This window comes from Leucoraja erinacea, unplaced genomic scaffold (genome assembly GCF_028641065.1).
Source record: "Leucoraja erinacea ecotype New England unplaced genomic scaffold, Leri_hhj_1 Leri_97S, whole genome shotgun sequence".
In the NCBI taxonomy this organism is placed as follows: domain Eukaryota; kingdom Metazoa; phylum Chordata; class Chondrichthyes; order Rajiformes; family Rajidae; genus Leucoraja; species Leucoraja erinaceus.
The window spans coordinates 322,678-342,617 of NW_026576927.1; the positions used below are offsets into that span (position 1 = coordinate 322,678).

At 48.9% G+C, this 19,940-nt stretch overlaps 1 protein-coding gene across 2 annotated transcripts in view; it reads right to left on the minus strand.

The window, feature by feature from the left end:
• Positions 1–19,940, minus strand: part of map3k2 (mitogen-activated protein kinase kinase kinase 2) — a 58,130-nt gene that overhangs the window by 16,936 nt on the left and 21,254 nt on the right. For both annotated transcript variants that reach the window (XM_055631961.1, XM_055631962.1), the window contains exons 3-12: positions 19,592–19,707; positions 17,282–17,322; positions 16,224–16,323; positions 13,891–14,004; positions 12,322–12,424; positions 11,331–11,461; positions 8,860–8,939; positions 6,735–6,802; positions 3,835–3,927; positions 1,241–1,447 (exon numbers count right to left, since the gene is read on the minus strand). In XM_055631961.1, the coding sequence (XP_055487936.1) occupies positions 1,241–1,447; positions 3,835–3,927; positions 6,735–6,802; positions 8,860–8,939; positions 11,331–11,461; positions 12,322–12,424; positions 13,891–14,004; positions 16,224–16,323; positions 17,282–17,322; positions 19,592–19,707 (1,053 nt within the window). The remainder of the gene's footprint in view (positions 1–1,240; positions 1,448–3,834; positions 3,928–6,734; positions 6,803–8,859; positions 8,940–11,330; positions 11,462–12,321; positions 12,425–13,890; positions 14,005–16,223; positions 16,324–17,281; positions 17,323–19,591; positions 19,708–19,940) is intronic.

Here is a 19,940-nt window from a genome sequence, read left to right on the forward strand (position 1 = left end):
CCACTCTCCCTACTACAATCAGTCTGAAGGATGGGTCCTGCCCAAAACCTCACCTATCCATGTTCTCCAGTGATAGACAGACACTTGATTAGTGCGGGTGTCAGGGGTTATGGGGAAAAGGCAGGGGAATGGGGTTAGGAGGGAGAGATGGATCAGCCATGATTGAATGGCGGAGTAGATGATGGGCCAAACGGCCTCATTCTGCTCCTGTCACTTATGAACATGATCTTTGTATGTCCTTTGCCCGCAGATGCTGCCTGACCCGCTGAGTTACTCCAGCACTCTGTGAAACGACACCTATCCATGTTCTCCACAGATGCTGCCTGACCCGCTGAGTTACTCCAGCGTTACTCTGTGAAACGTCACCTATCCATGTTCTCCACAGATGCTGCCTGACCCGCTGAGTTACTCCAGCGCTCTGTGAAACGTCACCTATCCATGTTCTCCACAGATGCTGCCTGACCCGCTGAGTTACTCCAGCACTCTGTGAAACGTCACCTATCCATGTTCTCCACAGATGCTGCCTGACCCGCTGAGTTACTCCAGCACTCTGTGAAACATCACCTATCCATGTTCTCCACAGATGCTGCCTGACCCACTCAGTTATGGTGCTGCAGCATCTATGGAGCTAAGGAAATAGGCAACGTTTCGGGCCGAAATCCTTCTGGAAATAGGCAACGTTTCGGGCCAAAACCCTTACGGGTTTCGGCCCGAAACGTTGCCTATTTCCTTAGCTCCATAGATGCTGCCTGACCCGCTGAGTTACTCCAGCACTCTGTGAAACGTCACCTATCCACGTTCTCCACAGATGCTGCCTGACCCGCTGAGTTACTCCAGCACTCTGTGAAACGACACCTATCCATGTTGTCCACAGATGCTGCCTGACCCGCTGAGTTACTCCAGCACTCTGTGGAGCGTCACCTATCCATGTTCTCCACAGATGCTGCCTGACCCGCTGAGTTACTTCAGCACTCTGTGAAACGTCACCTATCCATGTTCACCACAGATGCTGCCTGACCCGCTGAGTTACTCCAGCACTCTGTGAAACGTCCCCTATCCATGTTCACCACAGATGCTGCCTGACCCGCTGAGTTACTCCAGCACTCTGTGAAACGTCACCTATCCACGTTCTCCACAGATGCTGCCTGACCCGCTGAGTTACACCAGCACTCTGTGTCGGTCACTGTATACAGAGCGGTGGGTGAGTTGCTGACGGGGCTGAGGGAGGTGTGGGGCTTACAGCGGCTCGGGGGGCTGATGTCCATGACCGAGAGGATGGGGTTGTCGATGTCGCTGCCTCTCCTCCGCATGCGGCTGTCCTCGTACTCGGGGGTGAAGACGCTGCTGCCGCTGCTGGTGCTGAGCGAGAGGTCGGTGGGGCTGAAGTTGACCGACGAACGTAGCGTGTTTCCGTGCGTCCTCCTCGCCCTGGGGAACGTCTTGCGACCTGCGGCAAGAGGCGGAGAGAAAACACCGGGTTAGCACGCAGTGTTGCGACCCGTCCGCGTCGGACGTCATGGCCAATAAATAGACAATAGACAATAGGTGCAGGAGTCACCTTCGAGCCACGATTCAATGTGATCAAGGCTGATCATCCACAATCAGTACCCCGTTCCTGCCTTCTCCCCATATCCCCTGATTCCGCTATCTTTAAGAGCCCTATCTAGCTCTCTCTTGAAAGCATCCAGAGAACCGGCCCTCTGAGGCAGAGAATTCCACAGACTCACAACTCTCTGTGAGAAAAAGTGTTTCCTCGTCTCCGTTCTAAATGGCTTACCCCTTATTCTGGACTACTCACGACCATACAGGCCTCACCCCGCGACTTGTCGCGGGGTGACGCCTGTATGGCCGTGAGTAGTCGCCCAAAGAGTCGTGCCTTTTTCTGGTTTCTCTTGAAAGCATCCAGAGAACCTGATGACTTCCCCCAACATCAGGAACATGTTTCCTGCCTCTAGTGTGTCCAATCCCTTAACAATCTTATATGTTTCAATGACGTGTCTTTGTGATGTGGAAGCCTTTGACAAATATCACAGTGCTTAATTTCTTTGTTTTTGCATGACACAAATGATTTTAGTTTGGTTTAGTTTAGATACACCGCGGAAACAGGCCCTTCAACCCACCGAGTCCTCGCAGACCAGCGATCCCCGCACATTAACACTCTCCAGCACACGCTAGGGACAATTTACAATTATACCAAGCCAATGAACCCACAAACCTGAAGATAGACATAAAATGTTGGAGTAACTCAGCGGGTCAGGCAGCATCTCTCGAGAGAAGAACGGTAGATGTTATGGGCCGGGACCCTTGTTCAGACTGAAAACGTCACCCATTCCTTCTCTCGAGAGATGCTGCCTGACCCACTGAGTTACTCCAACATTTTGTGCCTCTGTTTGGTGTTAACCAGCATCTGCAGTTCCTTCCTACACTACCTACAAACCGTTGGGAGTGTGGGAGGAAACCCTGGAGAAAACCCACACATGTCAATGAAGAGAACGTACAAACTCCATATAAACCCCCCCTTAGTCAGGATGGAACCCGGGCCTCTGGCGCTGTGAGGCAGCACCTCTAACGCGTCTACAGGTGCTGTCTGTATGGAGTTCGTACGTTCTTCCCGTGACCTGCGTGGGTTTTCTCCGAGAGTTGCGGTTTCCTCCCACACTCCAAAAACGTGCAGGTTTGTAAGTTAGTGTCCCCTTCTGTCCCCTCTCTGTTTTTATTATTTTAAGTATGTCTTAAATGTATGTTTTCTAATGTTTCTTCGTACGTTTTACATCGGGCGAAGTCTTTTGTCACTTACCACGACGGAGATGCGATTTTTCTCCGTGTCGCATCTCTGCCCCCCGCGGCCTAACAAGGTGGAGTGGTGTGGCCTTTCCTGGAGACCGGACCAGAGCTTCAAGCCGTGGATGCGGTGTTGACTAACCATCGCAGAGCGGGCGATCCTTTGCCGCGGAACGTCAGCGTAAATGCTCCGACCGCGGGGCCTGCAGACTTTAACACCGTGAAGCCCGCGGTCTCTGGTAACAAGAGGCCGATTCGGGAGCTCCATACCGCGGAGTGTTCCGATCATCCCGACGAGAGGGCACGAACATCGGACCCGTCAGCAGCGGCAACTGCGGAGGGTTCAACGTCCCTGACCACGGGTGAACAAAGGAGGAAGATGACTGAACTATATTGCCTCCCATCACAGTGAGGAATGTGGGACCACTGTGGTGGATGTTGGTGGTAAATTTATTTTATGCGCGTATTGTGTTCTTTGCACTTAGTATGGCTGTATGGTAACTAATCTTTCACTGTACCTTAATTGGTTAAGTGACAATAAACACAAACTTCAACTTGCGAACTTGGCTTAGGTAAAGTTGTAAATTGTCCCTAGTGTGTGCGGGAGTGGGTTAATCTGCGGGGATCGCTGGTCGGCGCAGACTCGGCGGGCCGAAGGGCCTCTTTCTGCACTGTATCTCTAAACTAAATCAAACCTTCCCAGGTGGTTAAGAAAGAACTGCGGATGCTGGAAAAATCAAATGTAGACAAAACCGCTGGGGAAACTCAGCGGGTGAGGCAGCATCTATGGAGCGAAGGAAAAATCAGTCTGAAGAAGGGTCTCGACACGAAACGTCACCTATAGGTAACCCAGCGAGTGAGGCAGCATCTACGGGGTGACTGAAAAATCAGTCTGAAGAAGGGTCTCAACCCGAAACGTCACCTATAGGTGACGTTTCGGGTCGAGACCCTTCTTCAGACTGATTTTTCCTTCGCTCCATAGATGCTGCCTCACCCGCTGAATTACTCCAGCATCATTAAACGTCCCCAGGGGTAGGTGTGGCACATACTCACCATCAGTGTAGTCGTGGTGGTGGTACGGAATGTGGTACCGGCGTGGGTACGTCCCACCTTTCCCGATGTTGTCGAACGATGCAATATCGCAATCTGCAGAAGGGGAGAACATAGTTGATTCGATTTAGCAGCGGAATTTACATCAATAGACAATAGACATTAGGTGCAGGAGTAGGCCATTCAGCCCTTCGAGCCAGCACTGCCATTCAATGTGATCATGGCTGATCATCCACAATCAGTACCCCGTTCCTGCCTTCTCCCCATATCCCCTGACTCCGCTAGCTTTAAGAGCCCTATCTAGCTTTCTCTTAAAAGTATCCAGAGAACCGGCCTCCACCGCCCTCTGAGGCAGAGAATTCCACAGACTCACAACTCCCTGTCAGAAAAAAGTGTTTCCTCGTCTCCGTTCTAAATGGCTTACTCCTTATTCTTAAACTGTGGCCCCTGGTTCTGGACTCCCCCAACATCGGGAACATGTTTCCTGCCTCTATCGTGTCCAAACCCTTAATAATCTTATATGTTTCAATAAGATGCCCTCTCATCTTTCTAAACTCCAGAATATACAAGCCAAGCCGCTCCATTCTCTCAGCATATGACAGTCCCGCCATCCCGGGAATTAACCTTGTAAACTTACTCTGCACTCCCTCAATAGATAAAACTTCCTTCCTCAAATTGGTGGACCAAAACTGTTCACAATACACCACGTCTGGTCTCACTAGGGTCCTGTACAACTGCAGAAGGACCTCTTTGTTCCTATACTCAACTACTCTTGTTATGAAATATCATAGAAAGCAGACCGCCGCACTGGCCAATGGGCTATTATTATCACATAACTGGGGTGCATTAAAAAGCAGTGTTACCCAAACAGATCAGATAACTGTTCATGCTCATAAATGATAGGAGCAGAATTAGGCCATTCAGCCCATCAAGACATTTAGAGCGGAGACGAGGAAACAGTATTTCACACAGAGAGTTGTGAGTCTGTGGAATTCTCTGCCTCAGGGGGCGGTGGAGGCCGGTTCTCTGGATGCTTTCAAGAGAGAGCTAGATAGGGAGTCGGGGGATATGGGGAGAAGGCAGGAACGGGGTACTGATTGGGGATGATCAGCCTTGATCACATTGAATGGCGGTGCTGGCTCGAAGGGCCGAATGGCCTACTCCTGCACCTATTGTCTAAGATCTATAAGTCTACTCCCCATAACCCCTAACACAGACGGCTGTGGAGGCCAAGTCAATGAGCATTTCTAAGGCAGAGACAGATAGATTCTTGTTTAGTACGGGTGATTTGATTTTGATTTGATTCCTTTATTGTCATTCAGACCTTTCGGTCTCAACGAAATTTCAAGGGTTATGGGGAGAAGGCAGGAGAATGGGATTAGGAGGGAGAGATAGATCAGCCATGATTGAATGGTGGAGTAGATTTGATGGGCCAAATGGCCTATTTCTGTTCCTATCACTTATGAACCCGTACTAATCAAGAATCTATCTATCTCTGCCTTAAAAATATCTATTGACTTGGCCTCCACAGACGTGTGTGGCAAAGAATTCCACAGATTCACCACCCTCTGAGTACAGAAATTCCTCCTCATCCCCTTTCTAAAGGAACATTCTTTTATTCTGAGGCTGTGGCCTCTGATCCTGGACTATCCCATTAAAAGAAATATAATGCTAATACATAAACACAATCAGGGTAATCATTTCAATGAATAACAAATGAATAAATAATGAATCGATAATGTTTTATTATTAATGTGTGATGTTTTTAATATGTCATTCCTAACTGTCACTGTATGTCATGTTACCACTTGAGGGCGGAGCACCAAGGCAAATTCCTTGTATGTGAATACTTGTCCAATACACGCATTCATTCATTCATTCAATGCTACATATTTATCTCCTTTTATCTACGTAAGTGGGAAGAGGCCATTCTGCCCCTCTCGTAGCCACTGTCCAATTTAATACAAACAAAGCCTATCTGTTTCCTCAGTGTCACTTTTCTACAATATCCCCATAGTCCTCGATTCCCTTAATATTGTATTCTTTAGCCCATCGAGTCAACTCCGCCGTTCGATCATGGCTGATCTATATTTCCCTTTCAAACCCATTTCTGCCTTCTACCCGCGACCTTTGATGCTCTTAAGCCCATAATTAACTCTCTGCACACAATGGAGCGTTTCCTTGAGTTTAAAGAAGTGTCTTGACTCAAAACGTCACCCATTCCTTCCATCTCAATCTGTCCCACTGAGTTACTCCAGCACGTTGTGTCTATCCTCAGTGTAAACCAGCATCTGCAGTTCCCACCTGCACATTTCCTTGATCATTGTTACTTTTTGCGTATCGTTCACTTCCTTGTTCTATATCTGTGGTCAGGTCGGGGGGAGTTCCCCCCGCCACAGGTACCATGTAATCCCGTGCTACCCGCTCCATGGTTGGATAGTCGACGACTAAACTGTCTCCCCCACCTGGTTTTCCAGGTGAGGAGGGGGCTGTGGACCCCCAGCAGGTCCAAAAACAGGGCCTGTCAAAGGGCGGATGAGCTCCTAGCGAGCCGACGGCCACCCACACTTCAGTAGAAGTTGCGATCACCGTCGTACACAGCATTGGAAGGAAATTCCCGTCGGAATCCAGCACCACTGCGTCGCTAATGTTTTCAAGAACGATGAATGAATGAATATCTCTCTACATCACTGTCTAAGTCTCTCGTCTCCCTCTTCCCCCGACTGTCAGTGTGAAGAAGGGTCTCAATCTGAAACGTCACCCATTCCTTCTCTCCAGAGATGATGCCTGTCCCGCTGAGTTACTGCAGCACGCTGCTCACAGACGTGCAGCATCCCCAGGTCATGGCAGCACTCAGGAATCACACATATCGCAGAGCTGAACGTGGACCTATCGCAGCTCACCTGAATAATCCTGATGATTGTCGGGATAGCTCTGAGCCCGAGGCATGCGGGCCTTGGGATAGCTGTCGCTGTGGAGTAAAGCACAGCGTTAGATTGTCCATCCGGCATGAACCGTCCCATTCTATCCCACGCGGCAATCACAAAACGGACAATGCAACGGATGGTGCAGCGGGTAGAGTTGCTGCCTTAAGGTGCCTGACCCACTTGGTGATTTTTTCGTCGACTGCCGGCGTCATAACAGTGTCGCGAAAAGATTTTGAACATCTCAAAATCCAGCAGCGACAACAAAAAAAATGTTTGCGACACTTGGCAAAACACCGCACGTCAATACTTCATCACGCCGTGTCACTCCACGTCATGATTCTAATTTTTCGGTGACCTGATATGTCAATCAATAATGTCGGCAGTCACCGAAAAAAATGGTCAAGCGGGACAGGCCCTTTACAGTGCCAGAGACCTGGGTTCGATCCAGTCCACGCGTGCTGTCTGTGCGTAGTTTGCACGTTCTCCCCGTGACCTGCGTGGGTTTTCTCCGTGATCTACGGTTTTCATCCCACACACCAAAGACGTGCAGGTTTGTGCGTTGATATTGCTTGATGTAAATGCAAATTATACTTAGTATGTGTAGGATAGTATTAGTGTGCAGGGATCGCTGGACTCCACACACTGACCGGGCTGGGCTGGGCTGAGAGCCTGTTCACTCGCTGTAACTAAACTCATAAATCGCAGGAAGCATTTTATGGGGATGTATCACAGCATGGTTCAGGATGCATCACTGCTCCAGCCAAGACCGCAAGAAAATCCTAGAGTGGTGGATGCGCCACAAGCACTCACAACACTACCGCTGCACCACTGCGCCACAAATAGACAATGGACAATAGGTGCAGGAGTAGACAATTCGGCCCTTCCAGCCAGCACCGCCATTCAATGTGATCATGGCTGATCATCCCCAATCAGTACCCCTTCCCTGCCTTCTCTCCATATCCCCTGACTCCGCTATCTTTAAGAGCCCTATCTAGCTCTCTCTTGAAAGTATCCAGAGAACCGGCCTCCACCGCCCTCTGACGCAGAGAATCCCACAGACTCATAACTCTCTGTGTGAAAAAGTGTTTCCTCATCCCCGTTCTAAATGGCTTACCCCTTATTCCTAAACTGTGGCTCCTGGTTCTGGACTCCCCCAACATCGGGAACATGTTTCATGCCTCTAGCGTGTCCAAACCTTTAATAATCTTATATGCTTCAATAAGATCCCCTCTCATCCTTCTAAACTCCAGAGTGTACAAGCCCAGCCGCTCCATTCTCTCAGCATATGACAGTCCCGCCATCCCGGGAATTACCCTTGTGAACCTACGCTGTACTCCCTCAATAGCAAGAATGTCCTTCCTCACATTTGGAGACCAAAACTGCACACAATACTCCAGGTGCGGTCTCACTAGGGCCCTGTACAACTGCAGGAGGAGCTCTTTGCTCCTATACTCAACTCCTCTTGTTGTTAAGCAGGAGAGAATGTGGAGCAGCAGATATGGGGTGGGACAGAGGAATGGTGCAAGCCTGGATCTGCATTATAAATACAATGAGGCCATTCGGTCCATCAGGCCTACTCTACCATTCAATCATGGCTGATCTATCTTTCCTTCTCAACCCTATTGTCTGGCCTTCTCCCCACAACCCATGACACCTGCACTAATCAAGAAAACATATCACTATCCGCCTTAAAAATATCCAGTGCCTTGGTCTCCGCAGCCGTCTGTGGCAATGAATTACACAGATTCACCACCCTCTGACTAAAGAAATTCTTCCTCATCTCCTTCCTAAAGGAACTTCCTTTAATTCTGAGGCTGTGCCCTCTGATCCTAGACTCTCCCACTAGTGGAAACATCCTCTCCACATCCACTCTATCCAGGCCTTTCACTATTCGGTAAGTTTCAATGAGGTCCCCCCCCTCATTCTTCTAAACTCCAGCGAGTACAGGCCCAGTGCTGTCAAACGCTCATCGTACGTTAACCCACTCATTCCTGGGATAATTCTCGTAAACCTCCTCTGGACCTTCTCCCAGAGCCGGCATGTCGTTCCTCAGATACGGGGCCCAAAATTGTAAATGCGGCCTGACCGACCAGCGCCTTACCTGTCCAGGGGGCTGTCGAGGGAGGGGCAGCTCCCGGAAGCCGAGTTCTCTGGGCTACTCATCGACAGCGGGTCTAGCATCTGTCAAGAAACAGTCGGGGGGTTACATGAGAAGTTTCAACGCCAACACTTGGAAGACAAGCAAACAAAAGTGAGCCGGCGGAGAAAGGTTAAGATGTCAGGTTAGTTTATTGTCTTCTTGTACCGAGGGAGCGAGGTACAGTGAAAAGCTCTTGTTGCGTGCTAACCAGCCAGCGGAAAGACAACACATGATTACAATCGAGCCATTCACAGAGTGCAGATACATGATAAGGGGATGACAATTAGTGCAAGGTAAAGTCCAATCAAAGATAGTCCAAGGGTCCCGATGAGGAAGATACCAGTTCAGGACTGCTTTCTGGTTGCCGTGGGAAGGTTAATTCCCGGGATGACGGGACTGTCATATACTGAGAGAATGGAACGGCTGGGCGTGTATACTCTGGGGATCTTATTAAAACATATAAGATTATTAAGGGTTTGAACACGCTAGAGGCAGAAAACATGTTCCCGATGTTGGGGGAGTCCAGAACCAGGGACCACAGTTTTAGAATAAGGGGTAAGCCATTTAGAGCGGAGATGAGGAAACACTTTTTCACACAGAGGGTTGTGAATGTGTGGAATTCTCTGCCTCAGAGGGCGGTGGGGGCCGGTTCTCTGGATACTTTCAAGAGGGAGCTAGATAGGGGTCTTAAAGATAGCGGAGTCAGGGGATATGGGGAGAAGGCAGGAACGGGGCACTGATTGGGGATGATCAGCCATGATCACATTGTATGTCGGTTGTGGCTCGAAGGGCCGAATGGCCTACTCCTGCACCTATTGTCTATTGTTTAGTTGCATGATAACAGCAATGTAATAAAAAATAATTGCGGATGCTGGTTTATAACAAAAATAGACACAAAAGAGCGGAGTTACTCAGCGGGTCATGCAGCATCTGTGGAGAAAAATGAATAGGTGAGGGGTCAGGTCGGAAGTGGGGAGAGGTGACGGGTTTCAGGTTTGGCTCCATCGTTCTGGTTTCAGCGCCAGAGACCCAGATTCGATTCTGACCTCTGCTGCTGGCTGTGTGTGGAGTGTGCATACTGGCGCCCAACACGTGCGACTGACTCTCTGCCTGATGGTCCCAGCAGTGGATCTGCGATCATTAATTATAACCGCTCCACTCAACTAAACGTCCACTCCAACCGCAGTATTTCTTACATCCCATTTATCCTGTACACTGTGGACGACTGGATTGCATTCATGTATTTATAGTTTACTTTAGAGATACAGCGCAGAAACAGGCACTTTCGGCCCGCGTCGACCAACGATCGAAGTGGTGGCCGATTGGGAAAGGGGGAGATGCAGCGAGACCTGGGTGTCATGGTACACCAGTCATTGAAGGTAGGCATGCAGGTGCAGCAGGCAGTAAAGAAAGCGAATGGTATGTTAGCTTTCATTGCAAAAGGATTTGAGTATAGGAGCAGGGAGGTTCTACTGCAGTTGTACAGGGTCTTGGTGAGACCACACCTGGAGTATTGCGTACAGTTTTGGTCTCCAAATCTGAGGAAGGACATTATTGCCATAGAGGCAGTGCAGAGAAGGTTCACCAGACTGATTCCTAGGATGTCAGGACTGTCTTATGAAGAAAGACTGGATAGACTTGGTTTATACTCTCTAGAATTTAGGAGATTGAGAGGGGATCTTATAGAAACTTACAAAATTCTTAAGGGGTTGGACAGGCTAGATGCAGGAAGATTGTTCCCGATGTTAGGGAAGTCCAGGACAAGGGGGTCACAGCTTAAGGATAAGGGGGAATCCTTTAAAACCGAGATGAGAAGAACTTTTTTCACACACAGAGTGGTGAATCTCTGGAACTCTCTGCCACAGAGGGTAGTTGAGGCCAGTTCATTGGCTATATTTAAGAGGGAGTTAGATGTGGCCCTTGTGGCTAAGGGGATCAGGGGGTGTGGAGAGAAGGCAGGTACGGGATACTCAGTTGGATGATCAGCCATGATCATATTGAATGGCGGTGCAGGCTCGAAGGGCCGAATGGCCTACTCCTGCACCTAATTTCTATGTTTCTATCCCTGCACACTTACACTATCCTACACACACTAGGGACAATTTACATTTACACCAAGCCACTTAACCGACAAACCTGCACGTCTTTGGGGTGTGGGAGGAAAGAACGTACAGACGGCACCCGTAGTCGGGATCGAACCCAGGTCGACGGGGCTGTCAGGCAGCAACTCTACTGCTGCGCCACCGTGCTGCCCTTATCTTTCCGCTGACTGGTTAGCATGCAACAAAAGCTTTTCACCGTACCTCGGTACACGGGACAATAAACTGAACTGACAATAAAACTCTCTTTGACCAGCACCAGGACCGTATGACTCTGGGAAAGATGGTCGGCTGGTGTGTCCTTCTCGCTGAATAGAGAGGGCGGTTACTCACTTGGTCCATGCTCTCTGGAATGAATTCACCCTCGCTGTTGATGCTGGTGTACGATCCATTGCGTGCCACTTGTTGCTGGCCATCTGGAATGTAACCGGGGGGCGGCGAGCTCCTGTCTGACGTCTGTGAAGCTGAAACACACGGCACACGATTCAACGAGTCTTCCCAAAATACCAGACACAAGGGCGGCCCATGTAGCGCAGCAGTAGAGCTGCTGCCTCACAGCGCCACCGTGCCTACAGCATGGCAACAGGCCCTTTGGCCCACCGAGTACTCGATGATCATCGATCACCCGATGTTGGGGGAGTCCAGAACCAGGGGCCACAGTTTGAGAATAAGGAGTAAGCCATTTAGAACGGACACAAGGAAACACTTTTTCTCACAGAGAGAGGCGAGTCTGTGGAATTCTCTGCCTCAGAGGGCGGTGGAGGCCAGTTCTCTGGATATTTTCAAGAGAGAGCTAGATAGGGCTCTTAAAGATAGCAGTCAGGTGATATGGGGAGAAGGCAGGAACGGGGTACTGATTGGGGATAATCAGCCATGATCACATTGAATGGCGGTGTTGGCTCGAAGGGCCGAATGGCCTACTCCTACACCCATTGTCTATTCCGAATCCGACCTTTCTGTCCTGGGCCTCCTCCATGGCCAGAGTGAGTCCCACCGCAAATTGGAGGAGCAACACCTCATATTTCGCTTGGGTAGTTTACACCCCAGCGGTATGAACATTGACTTCTCCAATTTCAGGTAGTCCCTGCTTTCTCCCTGCTTCCCCTCGCCTTCCCAGCTCTCCCACAGCCCACTGTCTCCACCTCTTCCTTTCTTCTCCTCCCCCCCCCCCCATCCCCACATCAGTCTGAAGACGGGTCTCGACCTGAAACGTCACCTATTCCTTCACTCCATAGATGCTGCCTCACCCGCTGAGTTTCTCCAGCACTTTTGTCTACCTTCGATTTTTCCAGCATCTGCAGTTCCTTCTTGAACTAGAGCTTACCGATCAGCGGGAGCCTGCTTTTCTTCTCTGCTCCCATGTACACCGTGTTGTTGTCCAAATCATCGAGCATTTGTAGAGCGTCCACATTGCTGAGGCTTGAGACCTGCATAACAGAGTTTGAAATTGGAATAAATAAAAATGTGAAAAGCAAATCACAGATAACATATTGTGCAAATATCTAATGCAGGTAAAATGAAGACACAAGAGACTGCAGATGCTAGATCCTCGAGCAAAAAAACACAAAGTATTGGAGGAACTCAATAGGTCAGGTAAGAAATGAACATCTGACAACAGACAACAGGTGCAGGAGTAGGCCATTCGACCCAGCACCGACATTTAATGTGACTATGGCTGATCTTCCCTAATCAGTACCCCGTTCCTGCCTTCTCCCCATATCCCCTGACTCTGCTATCTTTAAGAGCCCTTTCTAGCTCTCTCTTGAAAGAATCCAGAGAACCGTCCTCCACTGACCTCTGAGGCAGAGAATTCCACAGACTCACAACTCTGTGTGAAAAAGTGTTTCCTCATCTCCGTTCTAAAAACTCTCTTTACTCAGAGAGTGGTAGCGGTGTGGAATGAACTTCCAGTGGAAGTGGTGGAGGCAGGTTCATTGGTATCATTTAAAAATAAATTGGATAGGCATATGGATGAGAAGGGAATGGAGGGTTATGGTATGAGTGCAGGCAGGTGGGACTAAGGGGAAAAAAAATTTGTTCGGCACGGACTTGTAGGGCCGAGATGGCCCGTTTCCGTGCTGTAATTGTTATATGGTTATATGGTTATATATGGCTTACCCCTTATCCTTAAACTGTGGCTCCTGGTGCTGGACTCCCCAAACATCGGAAACATGTTTTCTGCCTCTAGCGTGTTCAAACCCTTAATAATCTTATATGTTTCAATAAGATCCCCTCTAATCATTCTAAACTCCAGAGTGTACAAGCCCAGCTGCTCCATTCTCTCAGAATATGACAGTCCCGCCCTCCCGGGAATTAACCTTGTAAACCTACGCTGCACTCCCTCAATAGCAAGAATGTCCTTCCTCAAATTAGGGGACCGAACCTGCACACAATGCTCCAGGTGCTGTCTCACTAGGGCTCTGTACAACTGCAGAAGGACCTCTTTGCTCCTATACTCAACTTCTCTTGTTATGACAGGCCCTTCGGCCCACCATCGACCAGTAATCACCCATACAGTCGTTCTATCCAACATATTACTGGACAATTTAAAGTGGTCAATTAACCTATGAACATGCATATCTTTGGAATGTGGGGGGAGACGGGAACACCCGGAGAAAACCTACACAGTCACAGGGAGTTTGTACAAACTCCTTAGACAGCACCCGTAGTCAGGATGGAACCCGGGTCTCTGTCGCTGTGAGGCAGCAGCTCTACCTGCTACGCCACCATGCCGCCCTGTTTGCTGATTCACGTCGTTCTCTTTAAACCCCTCACTCTCTGCCCACCTCAGTTACCTAGTTATCTGAAGAACGGGTCCCGCCCCGACACATGGCCTGCCCATTCCCCCTCCGCAGATGCTGCCCGACCCGCTGAGTTCTAGCGCTTCACCTACCTGGATCTTTGACTGAAGCACCAGCAGGATTTTGAGACTCTTCATGTGGACACTACGATCCAGGAGTTCGATGGCTTTATCCAAATCATCCTGCGTGGTCAGAGGGATGACTAACTGCGGAGCAGATCAGAGAGAAGCCGTCAATTAGCACAATTATGGATAAAACCATCGTTGTAGCACGAGATGCACCTCGTGAGATGTGGCGCGCGATGCGAGACGTGCCTTCTTTTTTGATTGTACCGCTGTTGACAAATTCATTTCACCGCACTTATATGTGTTTGTGATGAATAAAACTGATTGATTGATCTCATGATCTTCCTCTCTAGTTTAGTTTAGTTTAGGTTAGACATACAGCGCGGAAACAGGCCCTTCAGCCCACCGACCAGCGATTCCCGCACATTAACACTAACACACACACGCGCTAGGGACAATATTTTACATATATACCAAGCCAATTTGCCTACAAACCTGTACGTGTGGGAGGAAAACCGAAGATCTCGGAGAAAACCCACTCGGTCACGGGGAGAACGTCCAAATCCCGTACAGATAAGCCCCCTTAACGAGGATCGAACCCGGGTCGCTAAGCTCTGTAAGGCAGCAACCCTACCGCTGAGCCAGCGTGCTGCTCTTCTCCTGACAAGTCCCATGTGCACGCTTCATATGCACAATCTTATCCAAGGACTGCTCTCACCCCAACCATGGACTGTTTACCCTCCTACCATCCGGGAGGCGCTACAGGTCTCTCCGTTGCCGAACCAGCAGGTCGAGGAACAGCTTCTTTCCGGCGGCTGTCACTCTACTAAACAACGTACCTCGGTGACTGCCAATCACCCCCACCCCCCCCGGACACTTATTATTTTTTTTAATTCAAATCGTTTGCTATGTCGCTCTTCAAGGGAGATGCTAAATGTATTTCGTTGTCTCTGTACTGTACACTGACAATGACAATTAAACTTGAATCTGAATCTGAATCTGAATCTTACTTTGGGCCTGAACAATAGACAATAGGTGTAGGAGTAGGCCATTCGGCCCTTCGAGCCAGCACCGCCATTCAATGTGATCATGGCTGATCATCCACAATCAGTACCCCGTTCCTGCCTTCTCCCCATATCCCCTGACTCCGCTATCTTTAAGAGCCCTATCGAGCTCTCTCGTGAAAGTATCCAGAGAACCGGCCTCCACCGCCCTCTGACGCAGAGAATTCCACAACTCTCTCTGTGAGCAGTGAGCATTGGCAGCCAATTCACCTATCCAGGCACCACAATGCACTCCCTAGACTTTAGGGATACAGCGTGGAAACTGGTTCTATGGCCCACCAAGTCCGCACCGACCAGCAATCCCCGCACACTAACACCATCCAAAACGCTGAGAACAACTTACAGATTTTAATGAAACCAATTACCCTACAAACCGGCACGTCTTTGAAGTGTGGGAGGAAACCTAAGATCCCGGAGAAAACCTATGCGGTCACAGGGAGAACGTACAAACTCCGTACAGACAGCATCTGTAATCAGGATCGAACCCAGGTCTCGGGAACTGTGAGGCAGCAACTCTACCCGCTGCCCCACCGTGCCGTCTATTGCCAATCGTCCTCAAATACCACTCAGGAGTGACATTGATCAATTGTTAAACAAGACACAGTGCGTTGGGGCAACTCAGCGAGTCAGGCAGCATCTGTGGAGAACATGGATAGGTGACGTTCCACAGAGTGCTGGAGTAACTCAGCGGGTCAGGCAGCATCTGTGGAGAACATGGATAGGTGACGTTCCACAGAGTGCTGGAGTAACTCAGCGGGTCAGGCAGCATCTGTGGAGAACATGGATAGGTGACATTTCACAGTGCTATGCCCTTTGGTCCTACACTCTTCCACCAGTGCTAGGGTTATTGATTGGGGACAATCAGTCATGATCACAATGAATGGCGGTACTGGCTCGAAGGACCGAATGGCCTCCTCCTGCACTTATTTTCTATGTTTCTATGTAGTGGAAATATCTTCTCCACATCCACTCTATCCATGTCATTCACTGCTCGATAAGTTTCAATGACGTCTCCCTCATCCTTCTAAGAAGGGTCTCGACCAAAAACGTCACCCATTCCTTCTCTCCAGAAATGCTGCCTTACCCGCCGAATTACTCCAGTATGTTCTGTCTAAACCCTAGCGTGTGCAGGCCCAGAGCCATCAAGGTGAAGTAATCTGAAGAAGGGTTTCGTCCCCCGAAACGTTGCCTATTTCCTTCGCTCCATAGATGCTGTTGCACCCGCTGAGTTTCTCCAGCATTTTTGTCTACCAAGGTGAAGTCATCCATCAGGGGAAGGGGAGAAAGTGGTTGTACCTCGTTATTGGTGTAGTGCAGACCCATGGGTTGACCAAAGGCGACCTTGGCTTTCGCTGCAATGTCTTCCAGCAGGACTGGTCGTGGAAACTGTAGGATTCTGAAACAAAATGCAGGGAGGTTTAAGTTTACATTTCATCATGGTCTCGGGGCGGGAGATTGCAACCTTCACGTGGTCCGCCCTGTTTCGACGAATGCAATCAACCCGGCGTGCACAAACAAGATCAAATAGAACAAATTAACCTACAACTTTAGGCTGTGCACGCCATACACAAGAAGAAGATTGGAGTGTGTGCCAAGGTATACTGAACCACCCTACCAACAACTAGAGAGCGGTCCCATCACGCGAGTGGTACAGAAGTGTGAACTTTTCACACACAGCGTTGTGAATCTGTAGAATTCTCTGCCAAAGAAGGCAGTAGAGGCCAATTCATTGGATGTTTTCAAGAGAGAGTTAGATTTAGCTCTTTGGGCTGAAGGAATCAAGGGATGTGGGGGAAAAGCAGGAACGGGACACTGATTTTGGATGATCAGCCTTGATCATATGGAATGGCGGTGCTGGCTCGAAGGGCCGAATGGCCTACTCCTGGACCTATTGTCTAGGTTTATGAACAAAAACCCAGAGAAAACCCAATAGATCGGGTAGATGCACAGAGTCTCTTGCCCAGAGTAGGGAAATCGAGGACCAGAGGACATAGGTTCAAGGTGAAGGGGAAAAGAATTAATAGGAATCTGAGGGGTAACTTTTTCACACAAAGGGTGGGGGGTGCATGGAACGAGCTGCCAGAGGAGGTAGTTGAGGCTGGGACTATCCCAATGTTTAAGAACGTACAAACTCCGTGCAGACAGCACCCGTAGTCTAGATGGAACCCGGGAGTCTGGTGCTGTGAGGCAGCAACTCTACCGCTGCGCCACTGTGCCGCCCAACCTGAATGGCAAAGGGTATGGATCGTGGTTTGTTCCACATGTACAGGGACAGTTCCAGGCACGATTGCAAGTTAGCATTGGCCGGTTCATCATAATTCCTATTAGTACAAGAATGAGACGTGGCAACTCACCTCTTCTCCCCACGAAACTCAAACTTGACTCGAACATCATTCTGGAATTGAAGTACAGAAGACAAATCAAGGGAGTGCTAGAAGTGAAGGAATTAAAAAAAAATGAAATAGGATTTTGTTTTCCTTTTGAATGGATAACTAATTGGCTCCAAGGAAGGAAGCAGAGGGTGATGGTGGAAGGTTGCTTCTCAGAATGGAGGCCTGTGACTAGTGGTGTGCCTCAGGGTTCGGTGCTGGGCCCGTTACTGTTTGTCATCAAAATCAATGATTTGGATGAGAACATACAGGGCAAGATTAGCAAGTTTGCTGATGATACAAAAGTGAGTGGTTTTGCAGATAGTGAAGATGGTTGTGATTGCAGCAGGATCTGGATCGATTGGCCAGGTGGGCGGAGGAATGGTTGATGGAATTTAATACAGAGAAGTGTGAAATATTGCATTTCAGGATGTCGAACAAGGGCAGGACCTACACAATAAATGGTAGGCCTCTGGGTAGTGTTGTAGAGCAGAGGGATCTCGGAGTACAAGTGCATGGTTCCTTGAAGATCGAGTCGCAGGTAGATAAGATGGTCAAAAAGGCTTTTGGCACTTTGGCGATTATCAGTCAGAGAATTGAGTATAGAAGTTGGGAGGTCATGTTGCAGTTGTATAAGACGTTGGTGAGACTGCATTTAGAATATCGTGTTCAGTTCTGGGCACCGTTATAGGAAAGACGTTGTCAAGCTGGAAAGGGTTAAGAAAAGATTTACGAGGATGTTGCCAGGACTAGAGGGTGTGAGCAAAAGAGAGAGGTTGAGTAGGCTGGGTCTCTATTCCATGGAGCGCAGGAAGATGAGGGTAGATCTCATAGAGGTGTATAAAATCATGAGAGAAGTGTTTCCACAATTACTGCGGACATTGTACATAATGCTCAACATTTAGAACGGAGACGAGGAAACACTTTTTCTCACAGAGAGTTGTGAGTCTGTGGAATTCTCTGCTGCCTCAGAGGGCGGTGGAGGCAGGTTCTCTGGATACTTTCAAGAGAGAGCTAGATAGGGCTCTTAAAAATAGCGGAGTCAGGGGATATGGGGAGAAGGCAGGAACGGGGTACTGATTGGGGATGATCAGCCATGATCACATTGAATGGCGGTGCTGGCTCGAAGGGCCGAATGGCCTACTCCTGCACCTATTGTCTATTGAATAGATCGGGTAGATGCACAGAGTCTTTTGCCCAGAGTAGGGGAATTGAGAACCAGAGGACATAGGTTCAAGGTGAAGGGGAAAAGATTTAAGAGGAATCCAAGGGGTGACATTTTCACACAGAGGGTGGTGGGTGTATGGAACGAGCTGCCAGAGGAGGCAGTTGAGAATATCATTTAAGAAACAGTTAGACAGGTACATGGATAGCACAATTTGGAGGGATATGGACCAAGCGCAGGGTCGAGATGGGCCGAAGGGCCTGTTTCCACACTGGATCACTCTGTGACTCTCTAACATTCAACTTTGGACCAGTGACTTTTTTATAGTCAATATTCATTCTATTGCTCAATCACAATTTTAAACACCTCTATAAGATCACCCGATTTTAACCCTCTACGAGATCATCTGATTTTTTACACCTTTATAAGATTGTATGAATTTATGCAGCTCTATATCACCCGATTTTAAACCTCTATAAGATCGCCTGATTTTATATACAGTACCTCTATAAGATCACCCGATTTTAACCACCTCTATAAGATCACCCGATTTTATATACCTCCATAAGATCGCCTGATTTTATACACTTCTATAAGATCACCCGATTTTAAACCCATCTACACTGCCTGATTTTACGCACCTATTGTGGGTTTTCTCCGAGATCATCGGTTTCCTCCCACACTCCAAAGGCGTACAGGGTTTGTAGGTTAATTGGCTTGGTAAATGTAAAAATTGTCCCTAGTGTGTGTGGGATGGTGTTAATGTGCGGGGATCGCTGGCCGGCGTGCGCCTGTTGGACCGAAGGGCCTGTTTCCGCTCTGTATCTCCAATCTAAACTTAACTATGTAAGATCACTTGATTTTAAACCTCTATAAGATCGTTTGACTTTGTACACCTCTAGAGAAAATCGCCTGATTTTATACACCCCAATAAGAGTCGCTTAAATGAGGAAAGCTCTGCTCTGTACACGGTAGTGACTTTACAGTTACTTATGCTCTCTGGGTTTGGAATAATGCACATGCTGAAAGATGAGGATGATTGAAGAGCCAATAGCTCCAGACTTGTCACAGACAGCGAGTGTGAAACACTGTGAATAGATACCGATACCCGAGCTATGCCGCACACGTACCTGATTACTGGACGCTGTCTTGGGTTTCGCTGTCTCGTGCAGTGACAAGAGAGGCCGACTAGCCATGTGGAGCACAGCCAGATCCTGCATGATGGAGTGTAGAGCCTCCTGCTCATCTGGAAAAAAACAAACTGCGTTTCAGGTCCCACAGCACGGAAACAGGTCCCGTGGCGGCGCAGCGGGTAGAGCTGCTGCCTCACTGTGCCAGAGACCCAGGATTCGACCCTGACTACAGATGCTGTCTGTACGGAGTTTGCATGTTCTCCCCGTGACCTGCATGGGGTTTCTCCGAAATCTTCGGTTTCCCCCCACACTCCAAAGACGCACAGGTTTTGTCGGTTAATTGACT